The following is a 15,192-nucleotide window of genomic DNA, read 5'->3' on the forward strand; positions in this document are numbered from 1 at the left end:
CTGATCACCCGGCGGCCGGCTGCAGGGAGCGATCAGCTGATCGTTCACAATAGTCTGCCGCCGGCAAAACTGTAAAATAAATAAATAAATAAATAAAAACGGATTCCGTTGTTTTGCAGCATCCGTTGCATCCGTTGTGCCACTATATGCAACACATCCGTTGCATCCGTCACACAACGCAATGCAACGGATACCGTTCAACGCAAGTGTGAAACTAGCCTAAGGGTTACAGAAGGGAGTGGTTTATTTTTTTTAGATAAAATAATGAGCACAAACATCATTTTTAGAGAAAAAAAATAAGTGGATTACTGTGAAGCTGGATTGTGAAAAGGAACTATTTGACCACCACAGAGCAGAAGGTAACTATAAAAGCAGTGATGCGGAAGCTGAGCCATTGACTGAGAAGCACCTGCTGTCATGTAATCCCTTCTCATAATCTCTCCTACAATCTCTCCTATTCTCTAGTCTGACATAAACGGGGCACAAGTGAACCAGAGAACATAGAAAAAAGGGTTTATTACTCGTTATCTACTTTAAACATTTTCCGTTAACATTTCTACCTGTTTAGAACCTTTTTCATTTCAGTCTGTGTCACGGCATATCTTCTTTATTATCCGCAGTTTGGCCAGTCTATATTACTTTTTTCGGAGTATTTACGCTAGCCAATTATTGGGAATGCTCATATTTGCCTATTTAAATATGCTGCTAATCACCCGATGAATGAGCAAATTGCTTGTCGCTCAGTGAAATCATTTTTAAGCTTGCTTAAACAGTTTTTCACTACTTTTTTGTTTTTGGCCTAGTTTTAGGATAGGTTATCATTGTCTGATTAGCTGGGGTCTGACACCTAGCACCCCGCCTATCAGCTGTTCTCGGTGCTGGTGGCGGCAGCAGGCAGTATTTCAATCCTCAGTTCTGGAGCTGCCCCGTCTTCTGATAGTGGCTGCGGACAAGTATTGTACATCTGCCTCCTATTGATTTGAATAGGAGGCAGATGTGCAGTACCCTGCTGCAGCCACTATCAGTTGATGGGGCTGCTTGGAAACTGAGCATTTCCAGCTGCCGGTGTTGGCATAGGGAACACCTGATTGGCCGGGGTCAGACACCCAGCACCCCAACAATCAGACATTGATCAGCTACTCTAAGGTTGGGTCATCAAAGTAAAGGTAGTGGGCAAGCTCTTTTTAAGATAGTTTTCAGCAGCACATCATCCTGTGTAAACAAGACTTGCTGAAGAGAACAGTGGTATTCCATGGACACAGAACGATCGTGTTAACGATAATTCTGTGCACATGAAGCTGCGGTCGGACTGTCTACACAGCCTTTTAAACAATCGCTAATCCGCTTATATGTAGCCAAGTAAATGAACCCTTATGTGACGTGAACATCAGATGTTCCCTCTTGGATTGTAGTTCTTTGTATGCCAAGCACGGACATTATTATTTGACATGTTTATATTTAGACAACTAACGTTACTTGTCTCCTACCACAGATAATGATTTATCTCATTGACAAAGTGCTGCCCGACAGTTACTTTGTCAATAATCTGCGGGCACTGTCAGTGGATATGGCTGTGTTCAGGGATCTCTTGAGAATGAAGCTGCCAGATCTGTCTCACCACTTGGATATACTTCAGAGAACTGCAAATCGAGAAAGTGGGGGTATGTTTTTATTAACAATGACGATAACCTTGTCTCTATAGCTTTACTAAAGAGAAATTGTCCTGGAAATGTTATCTCACGCTTTTCTTTAATGAGCCACTTTATTGATAGATGCAATATTGAACTATACTTCATGTTATAGAAGAATTGCTGTTATAATGTATTCTCTTCACAAAGCTTTTTTCTTTTTTTTTGCAGGTGGTTATGAACCCCCTCTCACTAATGTGTTTACTATGCAGTGGTTCTTGACTCTGTTTGCAACCTGTCTTCCAAACCACACCGTTCTGAAAATCTGGGACTCAGTGTTCTTCGAGGGGTCTGAGATCATCCTAAGAGTAGCATTGGCCATTTGGGCAAAGCTTGGAGAGTACGTTTTTTTTCATTTGCTAATTAAATTTTTGTATTAATAATAACTTTCTCAATAAACCAAGAATAAAAAAAATCTATCTATGTTCAGCTGAGATTCCCATCCCAAACTACACAATGCAAAGAGCATGTCCTCAGTAACAGTTCATCTCCAATCAATTAATATTGTCCTTTGTAGTTACATGACTTCATTGTCCATTACTTTTGAGCTGCATGAGTGGTGCGGATGTATGAATAGATATGGTGCCGCCATGTGGTTTGTTACACGCTACATTGACAGGAGTACAAGGGTATCTCATGAAGAACACCTCTCTGTGCCATAGGGTTAGAATATAGTTGCTCTTCATACAAATTGTACACCATATACCCTGTTGCACAACCTATTATTGTCAAGGCAAGCATTCAAATGTCTCAATATTCTTTGTTGGCTAAATGAATGCACTCTCGTGGTGATTTTTAGGGACTCCCTTTTAGGCCATGTTCACACATTCAGTATTTGGTCAGTATTTTACATCCGTGTTTATAAGCCAAAACCAGGAGTGGGTGATAAATCCAGAAGTGGTGCCAGTGTTTCTATTCTACTTTTTCCTCTGATTGTCCCACTCCTGGTTTGTGACAGCTATCTCATCATCCTGGCTTGTTTCTTCTGTAACTGTAGATGGCCCCAGTTATAGGAGAAATATGCTATATATATATAAAATTGAACAAATACTGCCCTCCAAACTAGTCTTCTAGTGATGACGTGAAACCACAAAAAGTAAAAAATAATTAAAACAAAATTGCAAAACCCTAATTATAGACCACCACTAATGATTATTACCGTTAAATATCAAAATAAAAGTTAGATGCTAGGGAACACAAACTAATTTCTATTTTAAAGTTCTTCTCTTTGATTATAAAAATAAAAGTTTAAACTAGACAAACTACTGTTGCATTCTAAAATAATTCTGAAAAAAGAAAATCTCAAATGCTATGTTAGTAGGGGAAAAAAAATGTAAAGCACTCTCCGTCACAAAAAGAAGTATTGCTTAAAAAAAGTTCTACTGAAGATTTTAGAAAACCATTGTTGGGGGCCAGGGTTTAGAGCCAGAGCACTGTGCATTTTTATTCGTGGTCGTTACAACTCTTCCTAACAGAGTGAAGCGAACGCATGGATTAATAGAGATCAATTCATCTAAGGTTTTATGCTAGGAAATTGGCATAAAATACTTTTGGAAAAATTTCAAAATGCAGAGTTGCGCAAAAATGTTGTGACTTTTTGCAATTTCACTCTAGCTTTAAGCAGCTCGGCCGAAATGGATGAGGGAATGTAGTAAAAAATGCCAGCTTTTTTTTTTTTTTTTTTTTTTTTTATACCAGAAAAGCGCCTCTTAATGAATTTGGCCCATCGTACTCCAGATAGGCATACATTAAAATTGGCATATGAAACTTTAGCCTTCATACATTTGTCCCATAGAGTTTCTAGAATCCTCTCACCCGATACCTGAGCAGAGATAATTGGAAACTCAGGGGCATAGCACTTAACGGTGGATATGTCTGACCTCTGAAACGTAAATACAATTTTTGACATGTCTTTATGATATGTTAAAAACTTTATTAAACTGATAAGTCCCCTTTAAGGCCCAGAAGTACTGAGGAGGTTATTAAATGTGTATATTTATTTAGCTTTTTTATGGTTATTTAATAGCTATGTTCAGTTATAATAAAATGTTGTGTTTTGTTGTAGGCAGATTGTGTGTTGCCAAAATGCAGATGAATTCTACAGTGCAATGGGAAGATTAACACAGGAGATGCTTGAAGACAATCTGATAGACAGCAATGAACTAATGCAGGTTATAAGCACAATTTCCTTTTGTAACTTGTAAAGTAGATTTATATTCCATGATTTGACACAAGTACGCTACAAACTGGTGATTTTTTTTTTTTTTTATTATTATTAGTATAAGGCTATGTGCGCACGTGTGCGTATTGCATGCAGTTACGCTGCGTTCTGCACCGCAGCGTAACTGCATGCGTCCTGCGTCCCCAGCACAATCTATGAAGATTGTGTATAATCCATGCCCACGTGGCATTTTAGAACGCAGCGATTTGCATGCTGCCAAATCGCGGCGTTCTAAAAAGCAACATGTCACTTCTTTCGTGCGCTTTGCATGCTGTCTCCATTCTGTCTATAGGGAGAGGCAGCATCCAGAGCGCACAAATTCTGCAGTCACCAAAGTTTCAGAACTGAGCTTTTCAGCTGCGCTCTGAAGCGGACATGCTGTGATGTTACACTGCGGTGCAGTGCGCACACATGTGGGCACATAGCCTAATTGTTTTGGCCCAAATTGGTGATGGCCTTTTGCAAGCGGTCTCGCACATATTAGTCTTTTAAAGGGAATATACCATATCAGCAGGTTTTTGCTGTTTAATCTGAGAGTAATATAATATAGGCACAGAGAGCATGATTACAGGGATAGACTAGACTGTGTGCACTAGTTTCAATACAATCAGTGTTTTATCAGCAGAAGATATCCGTTGTAATTTTGAATGCCACCATTCATTTTACCATATTGTGTACTGGAAAACAGGAAAAAAATCCAAGTTCGATAAAATTGCAAAAGAAAAAGCGCAATTCTACAAACTTTGTTTTTACCATTAGAACCTACATAGAAAGACTCCACAAATATATTCAAATAAAAGAGATATCTTTATTAAAGTATAACAATAAAAAAGGGTTAAAAAACAAAGGAAAAGTGGACACAAGAAACACCTTGGTCCATGCGGTAGTGATAATAGAAAAATTCACTTTAATAAATATTGTCCATAAATAATCAAAGACATGGTTGTATATGAGGTGCAATACACTTAAAATCCACAAGGTGGCAATAGATACCCAAACTTCAATAGAAAAGCATGGAAAGTCAAGAAAGTTGTAATACTGACAGGGTCCTCACAGATTAAGTCTCACTCTACATGAAGTATAGATGGAGAGACCACAGCCAAAGATAAATTAATTAAAGCCTAAGCCAATACAAAGAGGGATTAAGTCGCCACCACATGTGGTCACATGGAACAATGGTATTAGTTATATTTACCACAGGGACCCCCCTTGACGTACGTTTCGCTGCCGCTTCTTCTTTGTTTTACCATGTTCACTATATGGTAAAACTGATCTGGCAGAATGATTCTCCAGTTTTTGTTTTTATTTTTTACATAGTTACATAGTTACTTAGGTTGAAAAAAGACCTAGGTCCATCTAGTTCAACCTTCCTCCACCAGTTCTACATTTAGTCACTAAGTCATTTATAACCAACAATGTTTTGTGTACTGAGGAAATCATCCAGCCCTTTTTTAAAAGCTGTTATAGTATCTGACATTACTACCTCTTGTGGTAGGGCATTCCACAGTCTGACTGCTCTAACTGTAAAGAACCCTTTCCTATTTAGCTGCCAGAATCGTTTTTCTTCCACTCGCAGTGAGTGCCCCCTGGTCCTTAGTATTGTCTTTAGAAGAAATAAGTCATGTGCCAGTCCTTTATATTGACCACACATGTATTCATACATATAAATGAGATCTCCTCTGAGACGTCTTTTTTCTAAGCTAAACATATCTAACTTTTTCAACCTGTCCTCATATGGGAAGCCTTCCATTCCTTGTAATAGTCTAGTTGCCTGCCTTTGAACTGACTCTAACTTCTGAATGTCCTTTTTAAAATGTGGAGCCCAAAACTGGATCCCGTATTCCAGATGTGGCCTTACAAGTGATTTATAGAGGGGTAACAATACGCTGGGATCACGGGATCTAATCTCTCTTTTTATACACCCTAAAATCTTGTTTTATTTTAAGTGGTGAAAAATCCCCCTTTTAGTGCCATGTTCCAAGAACTGTAACATTTTTATTTTTTGTGATCTGGGCTAACTGATGGCTTATTTTTTTGCGCCCTGAGCTGATGTTTTTACGGATACCATTTATTGGTAGATCTAGTTTATTAACCCATTAACCCCCTTCACTACTGGTCGATTTTGTGCTTTCCGTTTTTTTTCCCCGCCATTTTTCAGTCAATATGGTCATGTGAGGGCTCGTTTTTTGTGGAACGAGCTGTACTTTTAAATTAAACCATACGTTTTACCATATAGTGTACTGGAAAACGGCAAACAAATTCCAAATGCGGAAAAATTGCAAAAAAGTGCGATAGCACAATTGTTTTTGAGATATTTTATTCACTGTGTTCACTATATGGTAAAACTGATGTGTGAGTGTGATAAAAAAAAAATCAAAAGTTTGTCCAGAAAAAGTGGCGTACGTTTAACGCCATATTCCGTGACCCGTAGCGTTCTCATTTTTCGGCATCTATGGCTCAGTGATGGCTTATTTTTTGCAACTCAGGCTGACGTTTTAACTGTACCATTTTTGCGCAGCTCTATGTTTTGATCACCTGTTATTGCATTTAGCGCAAAATTTGTGGCGACCAAAAAACGTACTTTTCGCGTTTGGATTTTTTTTGCCGCAATGCCGTTTACTGATCAGATTAATTGATGTTATATTTTGATCGGGCATTTCTGAATGCAGTGATACCAAATATGTGTGTGTTTTTTTTAACCCTTTAATTTTCAATGGGGCAAAAGGGGGGTGATTTGAACTTTTACATAGTTACTTAGGTTGAAAAAAGACCTAGGTCCATCTAGTTCAACCTTCCTCCACCAGTTCTACATTTGGTCACAAAGTCATTTATAACCAACAATGTTGTGTCTACTGAGGAAATCATCCAGCCCTTTTTTAAAAGCAGTTATACTATCTGCCATTACTACCTCTTGTGGTAGGGCATTCCACAGTCTGACTGCTCTAATTGTAAAGAACCCTTTCCTATTTATCTGCTGGAATCGCTTTTCTGCCACTCGCATATATATATAAATCAGCAGAGATGTGCGTCAATCGCTGCAAGCTGCTTGCAGCAGACCGCGGGTAGTAACACTATGACTTACTGATTTACTGCAATGTTGCGGCAGCCAAAAAACCCACAAATCTGACTTCTAGGTTTTTGGGGTTTTTCTGTTGTGCGGTTTTCTTATTGGATTAATCCATGTTACATCTTGATAAATCAGACATTTCTGAACTCGGCGATACCAAATATGTGATTTTTTTTGTTTTGTTGTTGTTTGATTTTCAATGGGGAAAAAGGGGGGTGATTTGAACTTTTTTCTTTTTTTTTTTTTTCATATTTTTCAAAACTTTTTTTTTCTTTTTTTTTTTTTCTTTTTATTGAATTTACTAGTCCCCTTTTGGACTTGAAGCTGCGATAATCTGATTGCGTCTTCTATACAGAGCAGTGCATCAGCAGAAATCACAATCTTGTGTGAATGCCGTTCACAGGAAGAGCATTATGACAGACACAGGACATCAGCTGTTCACCTGCCGTCATGCCAACCCAATGGCGCCCCGTAATGTCAAAGGCCCGCTTATTGGAGCAGGGAATGACACCTCACCATCCCCTGCCGGCGAATGTTAACACTGTCAGAGATTAGCAGCGGGATTTAACTGGGTAATAGCTGTGGGCAGATCTCAAATTTCCACCCTCCCCTAGACTGTTAGAGGCACATGTTGGCTGATCGTACCAGTACGTCCCAAGATCGTGAAGGGGTCAATTCGCTTTCCTTTTCTTTTTTTCTGCATGATCTTTTCTAAACATTTAAACTGTTATTCACAAATTGATCTTAGTTATGTTGCCACTCAATCGGTAAAGTGCATAGATAATTTAAGAAAAGTAGAAGACATTTAGCTGAATTTCTCAATTGCTTATTGCTGACTATCTGTCTGTGTATTATTGCATGTATTTTTTCTATTTAAATTGGTAGAATATTGCCAGTATGCTACTAATCTGGCTTAGATTTACTAATCTATTTCTGGTTTTGTAGACTGTGTACTCGATGGCTACATTCCCATTTCCACAACTAGCCGAACTGAGGGAGAAGTATACATACAATATCACACCTTTCCCAGCACCAGTAAAGTCTGCTTCATTTTCTGGGTGAGTCAACAATTTAGGTCTTATACTGATTGATAGCACGGCTTATCTAGCATATAATATTACCCAGTAATGGTAAGACATGTCTAATGAGTGATATGATTTATCACTACACTCTAGTTTGTTCCAGTTTAATTCTATAAAGTGTGCTTTTTTTATTTTCTTAGCTTACAATCCACTATCCTTCTTTATATGAGGCTGTCTTGAGTATGCATCTATCATATGCCATAGTGTAGACCGCTGCTGAAAAGAAAAAGGCCATCGGTCCACTGTGACCACATACATTATGCTGTATGATAACCAGCACTGGAAACCTTTTGAAGGAGTACATATCAACAATAAGTGCTGCCCTTTTTAATAAGAGTGGGCATCCCCAGATGATATTTCATGAAAGATGAAAAATCACCTATTAACAAAAATACTGAGACGGGCCACTAGTGTCTAGCAAACGTTGGGCCTGAACCATCAGGTTGCGGGATCCCACAAACCTATGCGGCTGCTCTCACAGTGAAAGAACAAGACTTTGCTAGATGTCTCTCTTTGCGCTTACCGAGTACGCAGAAGACTCACTTAGTGCACAGAGTGAGATCTCGCTGTGTCAATGCAAGAGCGGCTGCAGTGTTACTAAGCTTTTACCGAATGGTAACTGCTCTCATGATATTACCATTAGGTAGGAGCCTAGTAAGTCTGACCCTTTGAAGAGGACATTGAGGACCCTTCTGATGTCTTTTAGTAATAGAGGATATTTTTGAAAATCACCGATCCGGTGCGAAGCATTCTTTTATTAAAGAAAAAGGGCAGTCCCAGGTTAGTGATACTCTTTAAAATAGAACTGTCCTTTTAAACAATTTGTTTACTTAATACATAATGCCTTGAAAAGCAATTCTTCAATCTGATTTTATAAAAAAAAAAAAAATGCTGTTTTATGCCTTTTAAAAAAACACCCTAAAGCCTTGGCCACAAAGGGTTACACATCTGAGTTTGCTGTTCACTGCCTATATTTTCTAGTAAAAGAGGTGCAGAGGCAGACTCCAGGAAATGGGGAGCACGTGTCTTTCAGAAGCTGAAGGTTTCCCTCTCCAGCCTGTAGCTATTCACAGAACAGTGTGATTCAGTCACAGAGCAGGAGAGGACATTCCATTCTGTCAGGCAAATGCCCAGCCCCTCTGCTATGTGACTTCTTAAAGGGAGTCTGGCAGCAGGTTTTTACTATTTAATCTAAGAGCAGCATAATATAGGGCAAGAAAGCTTAATTCCAGGGACATGTCACTTATTGGGCTGTGTATGATAGTTTCAATACAATGAGCATTTTATTGGCAAGAGATTCACTGCCTGACTAGGTCTCTCATGTACATCAGCCAGGATAATCTGTGTAACCCCACGTTCACTACTTTTTATTAATTTACGGTCTATTCACAGTTTACACAGGAAGCTGCCATTCAGTGGTGTGGGTAGTATTCTACACACACCAGAAGTCTTACCTCTGTGACATCTACAGCAGACAAAACATTTGACTCTATCAAAACTCCAACCACAGTCTAGTAAGAGAACCATTCCTGGAATCAGGAATATACAGTGGAACCTTGATTAACGAGAACAATCCGTTCTGGGAGTATGCTTGTTAACCAAGTTACTCGTTCAGCAAAGCAAGATTTCCCATAGGAAATCATTGCAATGCAGACAATTCGTTCCACAACTTGTTAAATCTCCCATCCTGTTCCCCTATTGTGTCATTCCACACACGCACAAACACGTACAAACACAAGCACGCACAAATACGCACATTTTATGCTCACCTTACCTTCCGTTCCATCGCCGGTCTCCTGGGACTTGCTGTTCGCTAGTACGGGCTGTGTATCGGGTTACCATCACGACGAGGGAGGAACTTCCGCTGCCAGAGCGCTGACGTCAAAGGCAGGAGCCGCTTGCCTCTGATTGGTCAGTGCGCTGCCTTTGAGTAGCGGTGACAGAGGAAGTTCCTGCTTCGTCGCTATGGTTGCCGATGCACAGCCTATACCGGCGAACTACAGGACCCAGGAGACCGGCGATGGAATGGAAGGTACACATATTATGCTCACCTTACCTTCCGATCCATTGCCAGCCTCCTGGATCTTGTAGTTCGCTGCGAGGATTACTCCCTCGTCGCGATGTATCGGGGAACTACAAGAACCATGAGGCCGACGATGGAACGGAAGGTAAGGTGAGCATAATACTGTATGTGCGTGTGTGTTTGTGTGTGTTTGTGCATGCTTGTGTGTGTTTGTGTGGACTGTAAAGGCCCCGTCACACACAGAGATAAATCTTTGGCAGATCTGTGGTTGCAGTGAAATCATGGACATATTGTTCCATTTGTACACGGCCACAAACCTGGCACTGATTGTCCACAATTTCACTGCAACCACAGATCTGCCGCAGATTTATCTCTGTGTGTGACAGGGCCTTAAGTGCGAGTCAGAGCGCGGTGGATGTATGGAACCGGAAGTGTGTGTGGTGAGGATTTTGCTCGTACAGCAAAGCTTTCTCGTAAACAGAGTTACAAATTTACAGAAAGCTTTGCTTGTTAAGCGAAATTCTAGTTAACTGGGTTACTCGTTAAGCGAGGTTCCACTGTAATCTCGAATTATTATAAACCAAAAACCTGCCAACAGAATCCCTTTAATTAGCACAGTAAAGGGGATTGGCAATACATCTCACTTCTGGAGAATGCTGGTCACCTCTTTTATATGCCTTCTTAATTAACACAGCAAGGTCCTCCCATGGAGATTAGTTTTCAGGAGATTGGGGTGCATTGTGTACGCTCCTGAAGATAACACAATTTAATATGAGCATAGATATTTGTGAAGTGAAAAAAGGACATGGCACAGTAATCTGAGCATAGTAGTGATAAATATAAAATCAAATCAAAGGAGGAATATATAAGACATAGCATGGTTGTGCAAAAGAGGGCACAACGTCTTGCAATGTATAAGGGCAAAACCACATTCAGATGCAGCAAACCTAGTTAGTTGCAAGTGTCCCTTTCTAAAAGAGTTACGATAGGAAACAATCACAAAAAAACCCAAACCAGGTGATCTAACTAGTTGCGGTCCCATTGTACGCCTATGAAATGTAGATCAAGGCTCTCATACACTTATATTGAAAAAACAACTTCAGGTCCAAACATAGTATGTGTGTGAGCCATCAAGGCTGAATTGCACTTATGTGAATTAATAGGACTGGGATGTAGTGGGGGACAGAAGAAGTCAGCAGTCGGTAAGGAATTGTTGCTGGGAGTACTTATCTGACCATGCTTACTAATATGAAATGTGCAATAAATATTTAATTACTTTTTTTTGGAAATTAAATCGGGAAGGTCTGTGACATCTACTGCACTCAAGTTATAAAACTGTAGGAATGACTAAAAAGATCGTGGTGTGGAAGAGTTGGCATTAAACATTGAATCTTTTACTGTTACAGACGGCCAAGTAAAATGCAAGACAGCGATGAAGAAAATGACATTGATGATGATGATATAAATGCAAATTCTGTCGGATGCCTTGGCCCATTTAGTGGATTTTTAACTCCAGAATTGCTAAAGTATCAGAGGCAAATTAGAGGTAAATGAGTAAAACAGACATTACATGCACAATTTTATTTGCTTGTTTTTGTTCGTTTTTTTTTTAAATAAATGTTCATCATTTTGATTTGGTGTAAAAACACATCAGTGAATACCACAAGACAAAAAAATAAGTGACTTTATAAAATCGCAGTTGATGAAATGGGCACTTGTTAGTTTCGTTTTTTTCCCCTTTAAAATGCACCTAAACTTGCATACACAGTAAAATGCAAACGTCTTAGGCAGGTGTGGGGAAAAATGTTGCACAGTAAGACTACTGTATTTTTCGTTTTATAAGACGCACCGTATTATAGAAAGCACCCCAAATTTAGAGGGGGGAAACAAGGTTAAAAAAAAAAAAAAAAAAAAAAAATATGGGGTCTGTTTTATAATCAGTTGGTGTCTTACAGCTGTGCTGGGGCTGCAGCCTCTGTTCTGTCCGGGCTCTGTTCTGTCCGGGCTCTGTTCTGTCCGGGCTCTGTTCTGTCCGGGCTCTGTTCTGTCCGGGCTCTGTTCTGTCCGGGCTCTGTTCTGTCCGGGCTCTGTTCTGTCCGGGCTCTGTTCTGTCCGGGCTCTGTTCTGTCCGGGCTCTGCTCTGTCCGGGCTCTGCTCTGCTCTGTCCGGGCTCGGCTCTGCTCTGTCCGGGCTCGGCTCTGCTCTGTCCGGGCTCGGCTCTGCTCTGTCCGGGCTCGGCTCTGCTCTGTCCGGGCTCGGCTCTGCTCTGTCCGGGCTCGGCTCTGCTCTGTCCGGGCTCGGCTCTGCTCTGTCCGGGCTCGGCTCTGCTCTGTCCGGGCTCGGCTCTGCTCTGTCCGGGCTCGGCTCTGCTCTGTCCGGGCTCGGCTCTGCTCTGTCCGGGCTCGGCTCTGCTCTGTCCGGGCTCGGCTCGGCTCTGTCCGGGCTCGGCTCGGCTCTGTCCGGGCTCGGCTCGGCTCTGTCCGGGCTCGGCTCGGCTCTGTCCGGGCTCTGTCCGGGCTCGGCTCGGCTCTGTCCGGGCTCGGCTCGGCTCGGCTCTGTCCGGGCTCGGCTCGGCTCGGCTCGGCTCTGTCCGGGCTCGGCTCGGCTCTGTCTGGGCTCGGCTCGGCTCGGCTCTGTCTGGGCTCTGTCCGGGCTCGGCTCTGTCCGGGCTCGGCTCTGTCCGGGCTCGGCTCTGTCCGGGCTCGGCTCGGCCCGGCTCGGCTCGGCTCTGTCCGGGCTCGGCTCGGCTCTGTCCGGGCTCGGCTCGGCTCTGTCCGGGCTCGGCTCGGCTCTGTCCGGGCTCGGCTCGGCTCGGCTCTGTCCGGGCTCGGCTCGGCTCTGTCCGGGCTCGGCTCGGCTCTGTCCGGGCTCGGCTCGGCTCTGTCCGGGCTCGGCTCGGCTCGGCTCTGTCCGGGCTCGGCTCGGCTCTGTCCGGGCTCGGCTCGGCTCGGCTCTGTCCGGGCTCGGCTCGGCTCTGTCCGGGCTCGGCTCGGCTCTGTCCGGGCTCGGCTCGGCTCTGTCCGGGCTCGGCTCGGCTCGGCTCGGCTCTGTCCGGGCTCGGCTCGGCTCGGCTCGGCTCTGTCCGGGCTCGGCTCGGCTCGGCTCGGCTCTGTCCGGGCTCGGCTCGGCTCGGCTCGGCTCTGTCCGGGCTCGGCTCGGCTCGGCTCGGCTCTGTCCGGGCTCGGCTCGGCTCGGCTCGGCTCTGTCCGGGCTCGGCTCGGCTCGGCTCTGTCCGGGCTCGGCTCGGCTCGGCTCTGTCCGGGCTCGGCTCGGCTCGGCTCTGTCCGGGCTCGGCTCGGCTCTGTCCGGGCTCGGCTCGGCTCTGTCCGGGCTCGGCTCGGCTCTGTCCGGGCTCGGCTCGGCTCTGTCCGGGCTCGGCTCGGCTCTGTCCGGGCTCTGCTCCATGCTTCATTACTACATATTCATACTAACAAAATGACGTGCCAGCATAATATGTTATGGTATAAAAATTACTAATTTCATGAAATATTTTTAAAGTTTCTCATATTTTCATAAATAAGCGCAAAACATATCAACATTTATTTACCACTAACATAAAGTACAATGTGTCACAAAACAAAAGGAGTTTCAGAATCACAAGACTATGTAGGAACATTCCAGAGTTACCAACTAAAATGACACGTCAAATATTGAAAAATGGGGCTTGATCATAGAATGGTAGAGTTGGAATGGACTTCAAGGGCCATCGGATCCAACCCCCTGCGAGTGCAGGTTTTCCTAAATCATCCCAGCTATATGTTTATCCAGTTTCCGCTCATTGAAGATTTCTCCAGAACTTTTAGAGGTTTTCTAACAAAGTGTAATCTGGTATCTCTGTTCTTGAATGTAACCAGTATGAAGGCCAAAATTGATCAAGAGGTTAAATCCCAATTTCCAGATTTAATGTGCTGTGTTGGGACATATGTTCAATGTAGTTATTGTAAGGAATACATTTTGTTGATAGAACTCCCTTTTATTTTGTAGATAATGGTGCAATTGAGTAATGGAACTGTTGTCTGAATATAAAACTTACTTTTAGGATTAATATTATGCCAAAGCTTTATAATACAGATTAATTTTCCCCAGCCTAAAAGCTTTAAATATATCTAAAATCTCTGAACCTCTTCACGACACATAACGTACTGTGTACGTCATGGATCGTGTCAGGGTAATCTGTGCCTGCTGCCGCTGGCAGTGATCACTGCACGTCAGCTGATTTGAACAACTGACGTGCGGTTATCAGGCGCGAGTGGATTCACTACCCACTTGTGCCTGTTAACCCCTTACAGCGCGCTGTGAAAATGTAACATCGGGCCGCGGTAAGCATTCACTTACCCAGCTCCATTTGAAGTCACGTGATGTGATCACGTGGATCTGATGGTTGCCATGGTAGCACAGGGTCATGTGATGACTCCTGTAGCTATTATGAGTCAGTTCCTCTTACAGCCAGCAGAGGGCTGTGTCAGTGGAAAGCTGCTTTTGTGCAGATCAGGCTACATGCTCAAGCTGCATCTTTTTGTGTTCACAAACTGCAGTCAAAACTGCACCTTGTCAGAGAGCCTGGAAATGTCACAAAAAACGCTTGTAATTGTAGGTATGTTTTTGCTGCGTTTTTGGTGCGTTTTCAGTGCATTTTTGCTGCGTTTTTCACAACATGCATTTTTGCTGCGTTTTTGTGACAAATATTGACAAAAACGCAGGAAGAATGAACATGCTGCATTTTTTTTTTTTGTCACAAACTTTTGACAAATAAAACGCTGACAAACTGCAATGTGCGCATAGCAAATCTGACTTCTCATAGACTTTGCTGGGAAGTCAGATGTCAGAACGTTCTGTCAACAAAACTGCAGCCAAAAACGCAGCAAAAACCGCAGCGTGCGCATGTAGTCTCAGCAATGCTGCTCTGATCTACAGAAAGGAACAAGCGATCATACAGCTGATCATTATAGTCCTCTAGGGGAACTAGTAAAATTAAAAAAAAAAGTTAACAAAGTTTTAGAAAATTAAAAAAACTTAAAGTTCACTCCATTGAAAATTGTTAAAAAAAAAAAATAAAAAACATACACATATTTGGTATTGCCATGTTCAGAAATGCCCAATTTATCAAAATA

At 42.5% G+C, this 15,192-nt stretch overlaps 1 protein-coding gene across 4 annotated transcripts in view; it reads left to right on the top strand.

Moving 5' to 3' along the window:
* The window catches only part of TBC1D30 (TBC1 domain family member 30), a 130,140-nt gene that overhangs the window by 95,710 nt on the left and 19,238 nt on the right, over positions 1–15,192 (top strand). For all 4 annotated transcript variants that reach the window (XM_075344857.1, XM_075344858.1, XM_075344859.1 and 1 more), the window contains 5 exons: positions 1,493–1,661; positions 1,860–2,028; positions 3,754–3,859; positions 7,922–8,034; positions 11,488–11,627. In XM_075344857.1, coding sequence (XP_075200972.1) covers positions 1,493–1,661; positions 1,860–2,028; positions 3,754–3,859; positions 7,922–8,034; positions 11,488–11,627 — 697 coding nt within the window. The remainder of the gene's footprint in view (positions 1–1,492; positions 1,662–1,859; positions 2,029–3,753; positions 3,860–7,921; positions 8,035–11,487; positions 11,628–15,192) is intronic.

Source organism: Anomaloglossus baeobatrachus, chromosome 4, assembly GCF_048569485.1.
Source record: "Anomaloglossus baeobatrachus isolate aAnoBae1 chromosome 4, aAnoBae1.hap1, whole genome shotgun sequence".
Taxonomy (NCBI): Eukaryota; Metazoa; Chordata; class Amphibia; order Anura; family Aromobatidae; genus Anomaloglossus; species Anomaloglossus baeobatrachus.